Source organism: Panthera tigris, chromosome D1 (genome assembly GCF_018350195.1).
Source record: "Panthera tigris isolate Pti1 chromosome D1, P.tigris_Pti1_mat1.1, whole genome shotgun sequence".
In the NCBI taxonomy this organism is placed as follows: Eukaryota; Metazoa; Chordata; class Mammalia; order Carnivora; family Felidae; genus Panthera; species Panthera tigris.
The window spans coordinates 89,268,465-89,284,922 of record NC_056669.1 but is presented as its reverse complement, the minus strand read 5'-3'; the positions used below and the strand labels follow the sequence as shown (position 1 = coordinate 89,284,922).

The following is a 16,458-nucleotide window of genomic DNA, read 5'->3' as shown; positions in this document are numbered from 1 at the left end:
CCCAAGAGCTAGAACCACCTACTTCAATAGCTTCCTCCAAACCTGGCCCAGTATCCGGTACAGCATCCACCAATATCCACTGACTACATGAATAAAAGCACCAGTGGCCTCTCCCTCCACACACGCCCCCCCACCAATCAAAAACTGAAAGCACTTTCAAGAATCTACTTGTACAGGTTCTCGTAAGAACCAGCAAATGTAAATCATAGGTTTCTCATACTTCTCTAACTCTTCGTAGTCACACACAATCCGTAGAACAGTTGGCTGAAAAGGAAGGAGGGTGCTCCTGTGTCAGAGAGGTTTGGACAGTCTGGTTCCTGGGAAAACCCAGGGAACCCAGGCCTCAGACCCAGACGCGTCCCCACTGCCAAAATGCAGCCACATCAGGATTGAAGCTGGGAGGGTATTAAAAACCACACGGGGGCACCTGGGTGGCTCAGTCGGTCTTGATTTTGGCTCAGGGCATGATCTCACGGTGCGTGAGCTCGAGCCCCGAGTCAGGCTCTATACGGACAGTGTGGAGCCTGCTTGGGATTCTTTCTCTCCCTCTCTCTCTGCCCCTCCCCACTCACGCTTGCTCTCTCTCAAAATAAATAAGTAAACTTTAAAAGCAAACAAACAGAAAACCACATCAATGCCCCACGGAAAACCGAAACCAACAGGATACTCAGGGCCAGCCCCAGTCAGGGCAGATGGAATTTGAGGGCAGGCAGAATTGTGGACGGTGATGACCAGCGATCTCACTAGAATAGGTCTATTCTAAACAGTCATTTTCTTGCCTCTAGGGATATAAGAATATGCAAGGCCTGCTTTAAGGCAACTCTGATTTACAGTCTTCATACTGAATGACCATATGCCTGGACGTATTTGGGAAAAATTGCTGCTTTATTGAGGTGTGGACATTCCTGATCAATTTGCTCTTAAAAGGTCTCCACATCTTACTCTTGATCTAATAATGTGTTTTAGAACTTGCCCATCCTTACCAAAGTTCTTCCCCGTAACTACCCCAAACTCTACCTGCCAAAATTTAAACTGGAATTCATTCTTGATAACTGAAGGACCAATTGTTTGTACTGACTGCATTATAAAACCTAGTTACATAAGGCCTCTACCTTCCTGGTCATCCTTTGCATCGGCTAATGTGTAAATGAATTCACATTTCCTGGGCACATACTAAGTCCGCCATTAGAAAGAAGGCCAGGGCTGGCCAGGGTGACCTGAGGAAGCTGATTTCGGCTTTGACTCTGGACTTGGACAGTCCATCAAAGTTGATTACCATTTGGCTTGAGTAGAATGGAGAATGGAGTCATTTCCTCTCACTCTTGTCTCTGAGGAAAGGAGAAACAGCTGGCTCCTGGTTGGAACTCCGGCTCACCCAAATTTCAAGTCCAGCACATTCTTGGAGGGGCCTGTCCCGGACCGCTCTCATTCAAAGTGAGCTCCCCGCATCCAAATTGCTAGAGAAATCTCTACACAATTCCATTCATGCAATGAGTCATCATACTGCCCCTCTGCTCTCACCCATCATTCATCACTTCATTATTACTAAAATCTCACAATAGTAGGAATAATAATGGTTAACATTAAAAAACATTTTTTTTTCAATGTTTATTTTTGAGAGACAGAGCGTGAACAGGGGAGGGGCAGAAAGGGAGGGAGATACAAAATCCGAAGCAGCCTCCAGGTTCTGAGCTGTCAGCACAGACCCAGATATGGGGCTTGAACTCACAGACCATGAGGATCATGAATGACCTGAGCCGAAATCGATGCTTTACCGACTGAACCACCCAGGCACCCCAATAATGGTTAACATTTCTTATGCACTGGATCCTGGACTAATGGTGTGTGTGGCATTATCTCAGTCTCCCCAAACCACCATCAGGTTGACGCTATTATTATCCTCATGTTATAAAAGGAAAAACAGAGACCAAGAAAAATGAAGTAACTTGCCCAACGTCACACAGCTAGTCTAAGTCTTGATCCCCAGTCTCTCTGAATCGGGACGCTACTCTCTTAACATGTTCACAAATTCTATTGGACCCACACAGATCTTCTGGGACAAAGACCTCTCACAACTGATTGCAAAGTGGGCTTGAGAATCACTAGTCTCCCCTCCTTCCATATTCTCTTCTCTATGTGCCTATTGTCCGGTTCCCCCACCCTCACATACACCCTCCCCACCGGTCATGCCTCAACCCTGTTGAGTGTATGGACCTATTCTGCGAACAGGTCTTCGAAAAGAGCAAAGAAAAGGAAAATCAAATCCCAAATGTCTACCTGAATGTAACCAGCGAGTGGCATGCCCATTTTGGCATTTTAATTGCTGAACTAAGGGACAGTGGCATGTATTTCTGTGCAGGCACTTGCAGACGTGGGCACACATGCCAGGCCAGCTCACTTTACTCAACTTGGGACCAGGTCACACATCTGCCCAGGGTGTGTTTCACATTCTCAGTCATGTAACTCTGAGTGTGATGTGAAAACCCATCTCTATTTTAATCACTATCCTAGAGAAGGCCAGAGAATAGAAGGTCCACAATCGTGGCAACTCAAACTCTGGTTTTTGACAGTTTTGACTTATTCTGGACTCAGGTCATATCTGGACAATCAGTGTCAAACCCCAACTACATGTACTTCTCACCAGCCTGAAAACTGCCCCAAACATAGGGAACTAGACCCAACACTGGAAGGGAGTTTGGGGGAGGGTGTTACGCCTCTCAGAGGGGTGTTAAGAATCACAGCGCATGATGAAAGATGGGGTCCCAGGGGCCTCGTGGAAGGAATGCAGAAGGAAACACCAAGACCGCCAGGTTAACCTTTCTTCCAGCCTAAAACCTCTCAGACTCTACAATACGGTACAAAGAACCTAAAGCCCTACCCTCCCAGTGATGATATTTGGAGATGGGGCCTCTGGGAGGTCATCAGGTTCCGATGCGGTCATGAGCATGGGGTCCTCAAGATGGGATTAGTGGCCTTATAAGAAGAAACACAGAGAGGCTGCTAAATACGAAGGAGAGGCCTGTAAGGACGCGGTGAGCCAGCGGCCAGGAACTGGACTCTCACCAGGGACCGAACCTGCTGGCATCTTGACCTGAGACTTCCCAGCTTCCAGAACAGTGAGAAATAAATGTCTATTATTAAACCCCCAGTCTGCGGTATTTGTTATGGCAGCCTGAGCAAACTAATACAGGTGCCTGAATCAGCCAGGAGTTCAGATCCTGACTGCACCCTTTACACAGCTGGGTGACCTTGGACGAGTCATTTGATTTTTCTTATCCACAATTTTATGGATAAACTATGAGAACCATGGTCGCCTCACAGGGCTGTGAGGACAGTTGAATGGGCCGATGTATGTGAAAGGTGCCCAGAGCTTTTCCTGGAACGTCCATCCCTCACACGGCCTTTGTGCTACAACAGCCCCCATCAGCAATGACCTGATGCACGCCGTGGTTCATCTTGCCAATAGGTAGCCTATTGGTCACATTCAGCCCACAGATGTGTTTTGTTTGTCCTGAACTAATGTTTGGGGGAACTTTGGGTTATTTAATCAACATTTAAAAGCCAGGAAGTTTCATGCAAAAAAAAAATCTCAAATTCTGTTTGAGAGATAGGTTGACATGTCACCGGCCCTGCGTTCTGCCAGGGCAATCCCCTCTCATCAGAAGGTGACCTCTCACCTCCATGCACCCAGGCGACCTTACCCATTCAGAACACCCACTTGGCACCTGAAGGCTTCTGAGTTAGCAGCCCCTGGGCTGAAAGGGCTGGTGGAATCTGGTGTGGCCAGTACTTTTCCTAGCTGCCCACGAACAAAGATTTTAAGTACAATTTCAGGACCAGTCTTCCAAAGTGAGGAACAATTAGCACATTCCTGAGTCACTGTTTTATTTATTTTTACTTCCACTGTGAGCTCAAGAACCCTCACAGAGAGGCCAGGATCTTAGTTCTTGGAGTAAAATAGATTTCTTACAACCCAGAGGTTGGCTGACCTAGCTTTGCCCCTGTCACTCAAGTTTGTGGGGCCTCAGTTTCCTCCTCTGTAAAAGGAGGCCTTGGGCTAGACAAGCTCTATTGTCTCTTCCCATATTTGTGTAATTATTAGGTGGAATTCAAGCTCCTGGGTAGAAATTCAACACAGCCTGGTTTATTTCGGAGCCCTAAAGGTTTTAATGAGCTCTTAAAACACCTCACTGACCCTTAAAATAAGACTTAACTAAATGTAAACAGGACTCAGATAATGGCCTTGTTTATTGTTCTGCTCCCTCCAGGGTTGGGGCTTTAGCCTTGATGTTCTGCACTTAACACACCAGAACGGCTGATGTACAACCTCCTGTCCCCAGGAGGTCCTAGTGCTCTGGGCCCTGCCTGCCTCTCTGCCCTCATTTCACCAAGACACAAACCCAACCACCCACCCCCCAGCCTCTGGTATTCTACACACGTGGGCCTTCTTTTGGCTTCTTGCTCACTGCCACCGCAGGACCTTTGCACCTGCAGTTCCCACCAGCCGGAACCCTCTTCACCTAGTTAATTCCCACTGATCCTCCAGAAGACAGCATCGGCAGGACATCGCCACTCCTTGGCAAGAGGAAGTCACGCTAACATGCTTTCATCACATCAGCTGCATCACAGGAGCTGTCAAAGCGGCTCTTTAACATCTTACTTGTATGATTAGTTGGCTAACGATCATCTCCCTGACTGGATATAAATGCCAGAAGAGCGGGGTCCACATCTATCTCTGCTCCAAGTTGTCTCTCCAGTGCCTGGCCAATAAGGAGGCACTCAAATATTTGTTGAACGAGTGAATACATTTACGAAAAGCTGACACTATTCTACTGGGAAGATTCTGGAAGGCAATAAACCCCTCAAGGACCACGTCCTGTTGAGAGCTGTATCTCCAAGACGTAATGGTAATGACAGAGACAACATGGACAGTAATAAGAGCTATCAGTTCTCAGTGTGCTCCAACCCTGTTCTAACAGGTCATTTATAGAATAACTTGATTTAAACCTTCATAAGAATCCTATGGGGGCACCTGGGTGGCTCAGTCGGTTAAGCATCCGACTTCGGCTCAGGTCATGATCTCACAGTCTGTGAGTTCAAGCCCTGCATCGGGCTCTGTGCTGACAGCTCGGAGCCTGGAGCCTGCTTCGGATTCTGTGTCTCCCTCTCTTTCTGCCCCTCCCCTGCTTATGCTCTGTCTCTCTCTGTCTCAAAAATAAATAAAAACACTAAAAAAAAAAAAAAGAATCCTATGGAAGGAGGCACGTTTCTCATCCCTGTTTCATGTAAGAGGAAACTGAGGCACAAAGAAGTTGGTAAGTCACTTGGCCAGAAGTGTTAAGTCACAGACCTGTATCTGTGAAAAGCTAAGTGAGGGGTATAAACCACTTTATACCAAGTGGGTAAGTCACTTGGCCAGGTCTTAACAGAAGTGTTAAGAGTGACAAAATCCCAAGCAGTCTGGTTCCAACCACGAGGCCATCTTGCCTACGATGGCACCAAATGGTTAAGGAGGGCACAATACATCTTTACACAGTATGTGATATCTGCCTGTGTATCAACCCTCTGCCCCCCTGACAGATGTTATATACATGAATAAATGGATGAACCATCTACGGATCAGAAGTCTAGACAGGTAAGGGTCTCAGAACTTAATAGCCACATGAGCCACATCAAAGTCAACAGAAGCAACAAGAACCAAGCAGACAAAAACCTTAAGATAGGGCTCCCGATGGGGGATAGTCCCCCTGCCCCAGCTCAATCCCACCAGGGGAGAACAGTCCGTGACCTGGCCATCCACATACCTGATGTTTTCGTTCAGTGCATAGAGTTCGTTGCTTTGCAAGCCACCCCCTTTGAAGACATTGATCACGGCCGTCTGCACACTACAGGGTAAACAGAAATGACCCCTGGTTAGAGGATCTGCCTGCCTGGGGCAAACTCAACAAGCAGCTCTGAGCTAAAGGCAAGTGTAAGGGCCAGGAAGCACATGGCACAAAAATGGCCCACTTTCCGTCCCTGGAAACCATCATTTCCTTCCCAGGGTCCTTGGAGAGAAACAAAGACCGAGGCCAAAAGGATCCAAAAGCAGCTCCTCTCCCTCCACTCTCTCAAAGGCCTGCAGGTCTTCCTCGCTTGCCTCGCTGGTGGCCCTGATGGCAAACAGCACTGATCAAGGGCAGGTGGTGGGATCTGCTCTCAGGATCTGTGCCTGGAGGAATCCAAAATGGCGCTTGCTACAAGCAGGAGCCAACTGGGTTCCTTCACCTAGAAGGTCCCTGTCCTCACAAGGCAGCCTCCATGCCTGGGGCTAATATAAAATGCTAATTCCTTGCCTTTAAACAGTTTTTCTTTGGAAGAGTTTCACCGAGGCCAGCCTCTCTTGCCCCTTCCATTCCCCCTCCTGTGAGGTGTAGGGGGTTAGTCCCTCGAGGAGCCACAGTTAAGTCTTAACTCTAGGTGCCCTGAGACTCCAGCCAGGTATTTCAGCAAGGAGCAGATTACAATCTTGTCTTTATCAAGGATCCAAAGCCTTTTTTAAAGAACATGGATCCATCCATAGCAGAACGTTTCACAGCCCCCTCTTCTTCCCCATCAGAAGAGGTGCGCATTCACTGAGAAAATCCAAAATGAACCAAAGGACAAAGAATTCAGGAATGCTTTAAAATAGTGATGCATTTAATTCATCCAAAGAGTAACTGCTAGATTTGAAAAGTAGTAGCCCACAGGAACACAAGACGCAGTGTTGATTCAGTCGCTACTCGATGCTTGGTGTACAAAAAGTCAGCCAGACACCCATAAAAGCGCAGTGTCTCCTTTCCCATCCACCTGTGGCTCACAGGTACGGCTAGTCCTTGGTTCATACCCCTCACTTAGCTTTTCACAGATACAGGTCTTATCTTCCCAAATAGGTTATAGGTGACTTACATGGCCCCAGCCCTGGGTACTCGAACAGTCTTGGGCGTGACTAAGGAGCATGAACTGTCACTGTAAATTCCAACCCAACTGTCCCGGACTGGCTAACAGACTCTGGTAGCCCGGAGGCCCCCGGTGGCCCACCTTGTCTCCACCCAAACAAGGCAGGCCAGCGGATACGGTCTCCGCAAGAAAATGTGCCTGTATACATAATGCCGACCTTCTGAAGCAGGGCTCTCAGGAGGAGCAGACGCTAAGCCAGTCCCCTGGCCCTCCACCCCAGGACTACCAGCCCCCGTTACCTGTTCCAGGCCGAGCTGGAGCTCAGCTGCAGGGCCTGCCGTGTGGCTTGGAAGCGGGGCAGATCGCTGAGCACCGGGGAGCTCATGAAGCGTGGCCGGGGCCTGCGGAAGGAGCCCATCTCGTGGAACGCGGTGGGCACACTGGGCGCGAAGCCACGGGTCATAAGTCCGGGGGAGGGGACGGCTTCTCCTCTGTACCACAAGGTTCCAGCGGCCCACGGGCAGGGGCTTCTTCCGGGGCTGCCTTCCGGCCCTCAGGCTTTCTTAAAACCACAAACTTAGCCCACACCTGAAAAGAGAGGAAAGCTTTTATTGAAAACTCCCGCGTCGGGCAGAACATTTCTTAGACGAGGTTGGCTGGGATTTTCCGGCCGCGCTATGTTAAAAACAACTCCAGTCCTGAAATAACATCTATACCCTACACGCTCCCACTCATGCATTTATACGGGGCTCCGTCTGGTTACCCCAAAGTGGGAAGGCAGCAACAATGGGAACAGGTTGAGTCAATCCTACAGAAAAGTGATTTCTAAGTTGTGCTTGAATGTGGTTCTAAATGCCTACAAATGCCAAAGCATGGGCACTGGCTGGGTTTCTGTAGACCCTGCAACATTGCGCATTAAAGAGATGGCTTTTTCAAAAATGCCTGGGGGCGCCTGGATGGCTCAGTCGGTTGAGCGTCTGACTTTGGCTCAGGTCATGATCTTGTGGTTTGTGAGTCTGAGCCCCGCGTCAGGCTCTGTGCTGACAGCTTGCCCAGAGCCTGGAGCCTGCTCCGGATTCTGTCTCCCTTACTCTCTGCCCCTGCCCCACTCACACTCTGTCTCTGTCTCTCTCAAAAATAAATAAACATTGGGGTGCCTGGGTGGCTTGGTCGGTTAAGCGTCCGACTTCGGCTCAGGTCATGATCTCACGGTCCATGAGTTCGAGCCCCGAGTCAGGCTCTGTGCTGACAGCTCAGAGCCTGGGGCCTGTTTCGGATTCTGTGTCTCCCTCTCTCTCTGCCCCTCCCCTGTTCATGCTCTGTCTCTCTCTGTCTCAAAAATAAATAAATGTTAAAAAAAAAAATTAAAAAAAAAAAAATAAACATTAAAAAAAAAAAGTGCCTCAAGGAGAACACAAAAACTCCTTCTCTTGGCACTAAAGACCTTCCATGATATGCCCTTAGCATGCCAGCCCATGTGTATTGCTCAGTATTTTCCAAAGTATCAATACCTCCTCACTCAGACACATCCCACCATCCCTTACCTGCCATTCATTCATTCATTCATTCATTCTGTAAGAGCATATTTACTGAGTGTTCATTATTTATTAACCACTGGGAGCTGTAAAGCATCCAAAGATTTCTAAGATGTGATCCCTGCCCTCAAGAGGCTCAAGGTCTATTGAGAAAACAGCTATCTGTGTATTCACACACACAATCAATATTTATTTTCTTTCCTGATTTTATTTTTTTAATAACTTTTAATTCTAGTTAATTAACTTATAGCATTGTATTGGATTCAGGTGTACAACACAGTGATTTAATATTTCCATACAACACCCGGTACTCATCATGAGAAGTGTATACTTTTTTTTTTAATTTGTTTATCTTGGAGGGGGGAGGGGCAGAGAGAGAATTCCAAGCAGGCTCTGTACTATCAGCGTGGAGCCCGATGTGGGGCTCGAACTCACATCATGACCTGAGTGGAAATCAAGAGTAGGACGATCCACTGACTGAGCCACCCAGGCTCCCCAGTAAGTGTACTCTTAATCCCCAACACCTACTTCACCCACCTCCCGTCTGGTAACCATCAGTTTGTTCTCTGTAGTGAAGGGTCTGTTTCTTGATTTGCTTCCCTCTTTTTTTTCCTTTGCTCGTTTGTTTTCTTAAATTCCATATAGGTGAAATCATACGGTATTTGTCTTTCTCTGACTTACTTCACTTAGCATGATACTCTCTAGCTCCATCCATGTCATTGCAAATGGCAAGATTTTGTCCTTTTTATGGCTGAATAATAGTCCATTGTATATATGTATACACCATATCTGCTTTATCCATTCATCAGTCGACGGACACTTGGGTTGTTTCCATAGTTTGGCTATTGTGAACAATGCTGCTATCAACATACGGGTGCATGTATCCCTTTGACTTAGTGTTTTTGTATTTCTTGTGTAATTACCTGGTAGTGCAACTGCTGGATTGTAGGGCAGTTCGATTTTTAAGCAATCAATATTTATTGACCACACCCTATGCAACAGCCACTCACTTACGTATCCGGGATATAATGGTGGCTCTGGACAACGTGGTGGCTGCCCTGTGGAGCTTACAAACCGGTAGGCATGGTTCCAGCCTATGCTTCCTCCCTCTCCCCACCTGAACTATATTTACTGCTTCCCTTCCCCGGAATTCCCTTCCTTTTCCTTCCCCTATGCTTATCTAAATCTACCCTACCTTGCAGAACTAGGTTCAAGGATACTGTCCCCTGAGCAGTTCCTAGGACTTAATGACTTTGTGGCTAATGGCAATGGCTTTGGAGTGAACCCGGGTTCGAGTCTTAACTGGGCCCCTCCCCAGCTGTGTGACCTGGGCACACTGAGTCCAAGAGTCCACAGCTGTTAGCAGTGCCAACTGCACAGGACCGATGAGAGACGACATGAGATGGTGTGATGTGTGTCCAGCAGAATGGCAGACCCAAGACCCTCGAGCGTGGTCCTGTTTCTGCTGGAGCCCAAAGCTTGCTTTCCTCACAGCCTCTATTCCTTTCATTTCAGTCTCTGACTCTCCAGTGAACCTAAAGTCTAAATCACTGAGTTAAAACGAGTTTGGGAGCTGGTCGGAGTAAAGGACAGAGGAAACGGCACCAAGGTTAGAGTCACTTTTTTCTCGAGGGGTTAGGGTTGAGCCCGGACGTATTCTCAAGGCCACCTCTCCCACCAGCTAATGCTGCTGTTTCCCACGAACCAGTGCTGGAAGAAAAAGATGGATCCCAGCCATACACGTCAGTCTCCAGGTGGAGAGGGGAGTACATTCTGCAGTCCCAGCTACAGCGTCTGAAGAAGGAGGAACCAAGGGGCCGCCCCCAGTTAAACATGCTGCTCCCGTCAGCAGAGGACTGAGGCTTGGGGATGGGCACCCAGGCGATCCATCAAGAAGGCATGGGAGGTGCCAGATGCTGTCTGCAGACAGCGGGCACGCTGGCAATGAACTGGCAAGACCAAGAGCCAAAAAAGGAATGGCGTGGACTACCTCTTGGAAAAAAATTTTTTAAACGAAAGCAGGCTCATGTACCATTTCCTTTTCGAGTGATCTGCCCCTCCACCTGCTTCTCAGGGTGAACCAACAGTAACAAATTTATCGGTAAGTACCACAGAAGTCAAAACAGGCCTGCTCCATTTCAGAGAGTCTCAATGGCTACGCAAGAGCCACTAGAATTTGGAAAGATCTATGCAAATCAGTGAATGAGGCAAAGAAGAAATAAAACCATGGGGCCCCTTCAGAATCCTTACCCCGGATGGCTTTGGGACTTAACTTGCCTGGTAAAGGTCATACTATTAAAAGAGGACCCATTTTGCCCTTCTTTAAATGGGCCTGCTAAGTGCAATACATCTGCGTAATTACAGGATATTAACTCCATTTACGAGGACCTTAGACTCGAGGTGAAGGAGCCGCCTCCCACTCAGAGGCACTCGTGCAGGGAAGTGGAAAGGTGAGCTGAATGGATCATCCAGGTGTTTACTTCCCGGCTTCCCGCTGCAACAGCCACTTCTCCAGGAGGCTGTGCAACACTGAGGACCACGGGGCCGGCTCCCGTCCCCCTCTGCCGCTCAGCCAGCAGCCCCCAGGCTCCCCACTGCAAGCCGGGCTGCGTATCCAGCAAGGCACACAGACGGGCAGCCCCACTGGCCTGCGTCCCCTTTTAAATAAGGATAATTTTCAGCAAAAGAACAACGAGCTCGGCTCCCATGACCTTGTCCCTGGGTGTAGAGTCACACACGACAAGCAGGTGCCTCTGACTCATTTCTCACCCATACCATCTGCCACCCTCAGACCCTGACTGGCTGAAGACCATCGGAAACCGCCTTTGTTTCCACCATTCCTGCTTCCAGACAGAGCCACGAGGCCCCCCCAGAGCCCTGCCGAGAGGGGCTGCCAACAATGCTGGTGGGATGACACGAGCGGCCTCAAGGTCAAAGCCGGTGCGCCCTGGATCCACCGGCTACCACACTGGCCCCTCAGGCACAGGCATGTCCTGACCCAAATAGGACAAGTCAGAAAATGACAAGACGGGCGGGGCCCCCGTTTATAGACGACAAAAGTGAAGCCCAGAGGAGCCTGGCCAGTGTCTCTGAGGTCAGAGAGCCAGCACTGGCCAGAACTCAGGTTCCCTGACTCCCGATCTAGAAAGTTCCCCAGGCCCCACCTGGGCCATTCTGTAAACTCCTCAAAGAGAGTCCCCAGCGCTTACTCGTCTCTGTATCCCCAGGCCTAAGCTCACTGCTTAAGATACAGACCAAAGAAGGACGGGAACGAATAAGGAATCAACTGCCTGCCTGTCGTGGTGCCAGGTACGGTCACAGCCAGTGACTGCCTCAGGGATGTGTGAGGATAAAACGAGTACCTATTTGTAAAGCACTTAGATAGGACGGTGCACGGCAAATAGCAAGTGCTAGGTAAGTGCTTGTGAAATAAATTAAATACTTTGTTATTTCTAAATCTCCAAGCAATGACAGCAGCTGAAATACAAGAACACGTCCCCCCTGCTTCTGGCGACCTCAGCAACATCTGGAAAATACTCCGCTCGGGAGGATGCGAGGCCTCCAAGCTGCCGTTGTGGTCACAGAGTACTGAGGCCTTGCCTCCTCAGGCCTTGGGTAACTCACTTATTCACTGACCCTTCACCTCCGTGTGGACATCCCTCAGTCTCAGAGTGTTTCCACACAGCCCCACACTTGTAAATCTTAACCTAACCCTACAAGGCAGGTTGAGTAGGGATTCCATAGGATCGGAACTCTAAGGATACGTGATATGGCCATGGCTGGGAGGCTACGTGGTCAGGGAACCAGATCCCACCCAAAGTCTCCCAACCTCAAACCTGCCCTGCCAGGAAATTCTTCTTTTTTCCCTATATATTTTAAAATATTTTCATTAAGCAACATACGTAAAAAAGAGTTCATAGACACATACAAACACATGTATCTTAGGGGCACCTGGGTGGCTCAGTTAGTTGAGGATCTCAGGTGATCTCAGCTCAGGTCTTGATCTCAGGGTCATGAGTTCAAGCCCCGTGTGGGGCTGCCCGCTGGGCAAGAAGCCTAATTAAAAAAGAAAAAATCAATTGCATGTATCGTAAACAATAATACACTACCACCTGCTTAAGAAAGAATGTTTCCTTGGAAACCCCATGTGTTCCTATTTTTCTCATAATAGCACACCTCCTTATTTATCACGACAAAGGTACACACATGTATACCTGTAACATACAAAGTGAGAAAGGCTTCTCGCTCTGGCCACTGAATGTGGAGAAGCTCTCTGCCCAGAACTTTCTAAGATGACAGAAATGTTCTATATCTGTGCTGTCCAACGTGGTGGCTACTTGTGGCAGCCACGTGGCTATCGAGCACTTAAAATGTGGCTAGTGTGGCTGAGGAAGCAAACTTTAATTTTATTTTGTCTTAATGTGATTTTTAAGGCCATATAGATGTGTACACACGGTATTTCAATTAAAATGGGTAATTTGTTCTTTCCTTTTAACACATCATGGCTACCTGTGGCTACACCACAGCACCATGGATTGATCTATTTCATTCTTTATAATGGTTTCTTTATTCCACTTAGGGGACACCATATTTGATTTAACCAGTCCCCTATGGATGGGTATTTTGGTAGCCTCCAGTTTTTTTATTACTGCAAAGAATGAGCATATCTGCCAGTCTCAGGGATCCTGCCTCTTACACCCAATGCCACGGCAGCCAGAAATAGCACTGCAGAAAGGGACTTGAGAGGTCTCTTGCCTGTAGCTCCGAAGGATGGGTGGCTTGGGAATCAGGCAAGCCCTGGCACCAATGTTCATTCTGTTGCTCACTGACTGTGAGAGGCAGAAACACTGGTGTCCCAAAGGTATACTCACTTCCTAGTCCCCAGAACCTGTAGATATTATGTTAGGTGGCAAATGATGTAATTAAGTGAAAGATCTTGAGATATGGAGCTCATCCTGGATTATCCAGGGGGGCCATAAATATAATCACATGTCTCCTTATAAGATGGATGCAGAAGGAGACTGGGGACAGAAGAGGAGACACAGATCCACAGGAGGAGGTGATGTGAAGACAGAGGCAGACCCTGGAGGGATGCTGTTGCAAGCCAAGGAATGCCAGCAGCCATGAGAAGCAGCTAGAAGAAAGAAGTAGATTCTCCCATCGTGCCTCTGGAGGCAGTATGGCCCCGTGACACCTTGATTCTGGCCTTCTGACATCCAAAATTACAACAGAATAAATTTTTGTTGTTTTAAGCCACCAAGGTTGTGGTCATGTCTTATTGCAGCCACAAGAAATAAATACACTCACTGTGTGGCCCTGGGCCACTCTGAACTGCAGTCTCTACATCGGAAAAAAGGGGAACAGGAAGTGTGACCTTGGAGCGTTGCGGTGTTGAGAAAGATGATTTAGGAAGTGCCTGGCAGGGATCCGGGAACTACTGGGCACGACACAGGTACGGTGGAGGTTCTGAGCACAGCTGCCAGAGCTGGGCTGAGTGCCACCACTTATGGTGTGACCTGGGCAGGTGACTTAGGCTTGGTCTGAGGGTTGAATGAGATGACTCAAGCAAGGCTTAAAACGGTCCCGGTATACAGTAAGTGCTGGATAAATACTACCTGTTGTTTATTCCTATCACCACCACCACCACCACTGTATCAGTCTGCTCAGGCCACCGTAACCAAAGACCACAGACCGCATGCTGTCAACACCAGAAATGGATTTTGTCACAGTTCCAGAAGCGAGAAGCTCAAGATCAAGATGTCAGCAGGTTTGGTTTCTCCTGAGGCCTCTCCTTGACTTGCAGGTGGCCACTTTCTCGCTGTGTCCTCACATGGCCTTTCTTCTGTGGACACGCATCTCTTGCTGTGTGTCCATGCGTCCTTTTACAAGGACACCAGTCAGACTGGATTAGGGCCCACCTGACAGGCTCACTTTAACTTCATCACCTCTTTGAAGGCCCCATCTCCAAATACAGTCACATTCTAAGGTAGTGGGAGGAACACGACTCAGCCACCACCATCATCATCACAAAAAGTTCTTGGCCCAATGTCTCTGAGTTAAAGAAACCGGTGTTTTGGTGGATATTCTCCTGTGAAGGGCCAATGCAGTTAACATGTAGAGAAATGTGCATCTAAAATGATTTAAATGGTGCAGCTTTGGGTGCTTACATTCAGCGATCTGGAAAGCCAGGGTCCTGGACACAGGAAGGGCTGTGGTGGTTACAGGGTTATTGGGTATTATCACTGGCCTTACTCTCCCAGGCTCACCGCACAGGGATTTCTTTGAAAACTGCCACACACAGGATCCAGAATATGTTTCTTGGAGAAAAAAAAAAATGTGCCTCTCTTTCTTCTCCCAGCGGCCAGGGCACGGGGAGTGGGGCACAGCCCCGCAAACCAGCCCCGTGGGCAGAAGAAGGCAGTACACTTGGTGGAAAATGCAAATAAATTCCACTCAGGCTCCAACCCTTAACTCTGAAAAGGGAAGGAGAACCATGGCACAACTTAAAATAAAGAAGTGAGTGGCTTATAATGACTCTGAGGCTTCCAGGAAAAAGCCATTCTGAGTGTAAATAACAAAGAAGTCAAAGAAAACGGAGTCGGATGTGACCGCCCAGAAAACAAGGAGAAGCTAGTTCCCAGGGAAACTGTACAGATGGTAAGATTTCCACGTTCCCCTCAGCAGTTCCTGCAGCCAGGAGGCCCTGGGTGCGACTCCTTTCCCTGTGACCTGAACACAGAGATGAAGAGCCAATGTCCTTCAGCATCGGTCAGGATTTGGATACTGTCCCTTAACGTGACCGATGTGTTCTCTAACCGCAACCAGCATCATGATGAGTGATGAGTGAGAGCACAGTTTACTGAGTGCCAGCTGTGAAGCATGCACTTGACATATATTATCTCAGTGTTTCTAAAAGGATTGTAGGGGTCTTAGCCAAAACCTTTAACAGACTAGGATAGAAAATATCAGCGTGACTCACATTTTGGGGACACGTGTATATGACACACATGCCCATGTGTACAGAGTCTAAGTGAATTGCACATTTCATATGTATGAATGTAACACTCAAAATGTTTGAAAACCCCTGTGTGCTGTGACCATCCTCACCTTACAGAGAAGAAAATGGATGTGCCCAATGTTAACCTTGTCTAAGGTCATACTGTCCATGACAAGAACCCCACAGCCCAAGGCCCTTGGTGCTCATGTTACTTCAATGCCTTCAAAGGCTCCCCACAGCTCTTAGAATAAATACCCCATCCTCCTACCTTCACCAACCACCTGATACTCTGCATGCCAGCTCACTGATCTTCCTTCATTTCCTCCAACACCACCAGTTCTTCCCTGCCCCAGGACCTTTGCACATACCATGCCCTCTGTGTGAAATACTTTCCATCCACTTCTCCAGGCTCAAACCCACAGACCCTTTATCACTTATCTTGATAAGCACTTGCTCACAGAGCTCTCTTTCCCCTGATTTTTTCTCCTGATTAGGAGACCCCAGTGAACACCCTCCTCACCCCCTTTGTTGTCTTGTCATCCTATAAATGACTACAGAATTATTTCTTATTTTTGTGAGGTCCATAAAGGCAGGGACTATGTCTATCTTGTTCTCGGGTGCTTATTACAGTGCAGGAATGCTTCAGACACTTGATGAATGAGCAAATGAACCAGCCACATGAGAGGTACTACCGGGAGACACAGGAACTTCATGCATGTGTCAGCTGAAAATTCCAGCACCTAAAATTACATAAAGCTTTCCCATATGAAAATATCCTGGTACTGAAATCTGACAAGCCTGGCCTGGAATCCAGCATCTACAGTTTATTAGCTGGGTGACCCGAGTAAAGGACTCTCAAGTTGCCTTATCTTCAAATGAGTGGGGTATGCATCTCCACGAGGTAATCTAGAGCATAGCTGGGCCCGTGAAGGGGCCCCCCAAATTATAGCTAGTGTCAATATTTTTGTAACACTCTGTTCTTCACAAAACGCTCGCCGTTTCGAAGAG

The 16,458-nt window shown here is 48.1% G+C and overlaps 1 protein-coding gene across 12 annotated transcripts in view; it reads right to left on the bottom strand.

The window, feature by feature from the left end:
- The window catches only part of PRR5L (proline rich 5 like), a 76,999-nt gene that overhangs the window by 49,100 nt on the left and 11,441 nt on the right, over positions 1 to 16,458 (bottom strand). For 7 of the 12 annotated variants that reach the window (XR_006208665.1, XR_006208664.1, XM_042959436.1 and 4 more), the window contains exons 1-3: positions 12,382 to 12,421; positions 7,218 to 7,506; positions 5,805 to 5,885 (exon numbers count right to left, since the gene is read on the bottom strand). Coding sequence is in view for 10 of the 12 variants with exons in the window: in XM_042959436.1 (XP_042815370.1) it covers positions 5,805 to 5,885; positions 7,218 to 7,381 (245 nt within the window). In the remaining 2 variants the exon portion in view is untranslated. Of the gene's footprint in view, positions 1 to 5,804; positions 5,886 to 7,217; positions 7,507 to 12,381; positions 12,447 to 16,458 lie in introns of those variants that run through there. The other 5 variants (XM_042959439.1, XM_042959442.1, XM_042959441.1 and 2 more) reach the window with 2 other exon arrangements.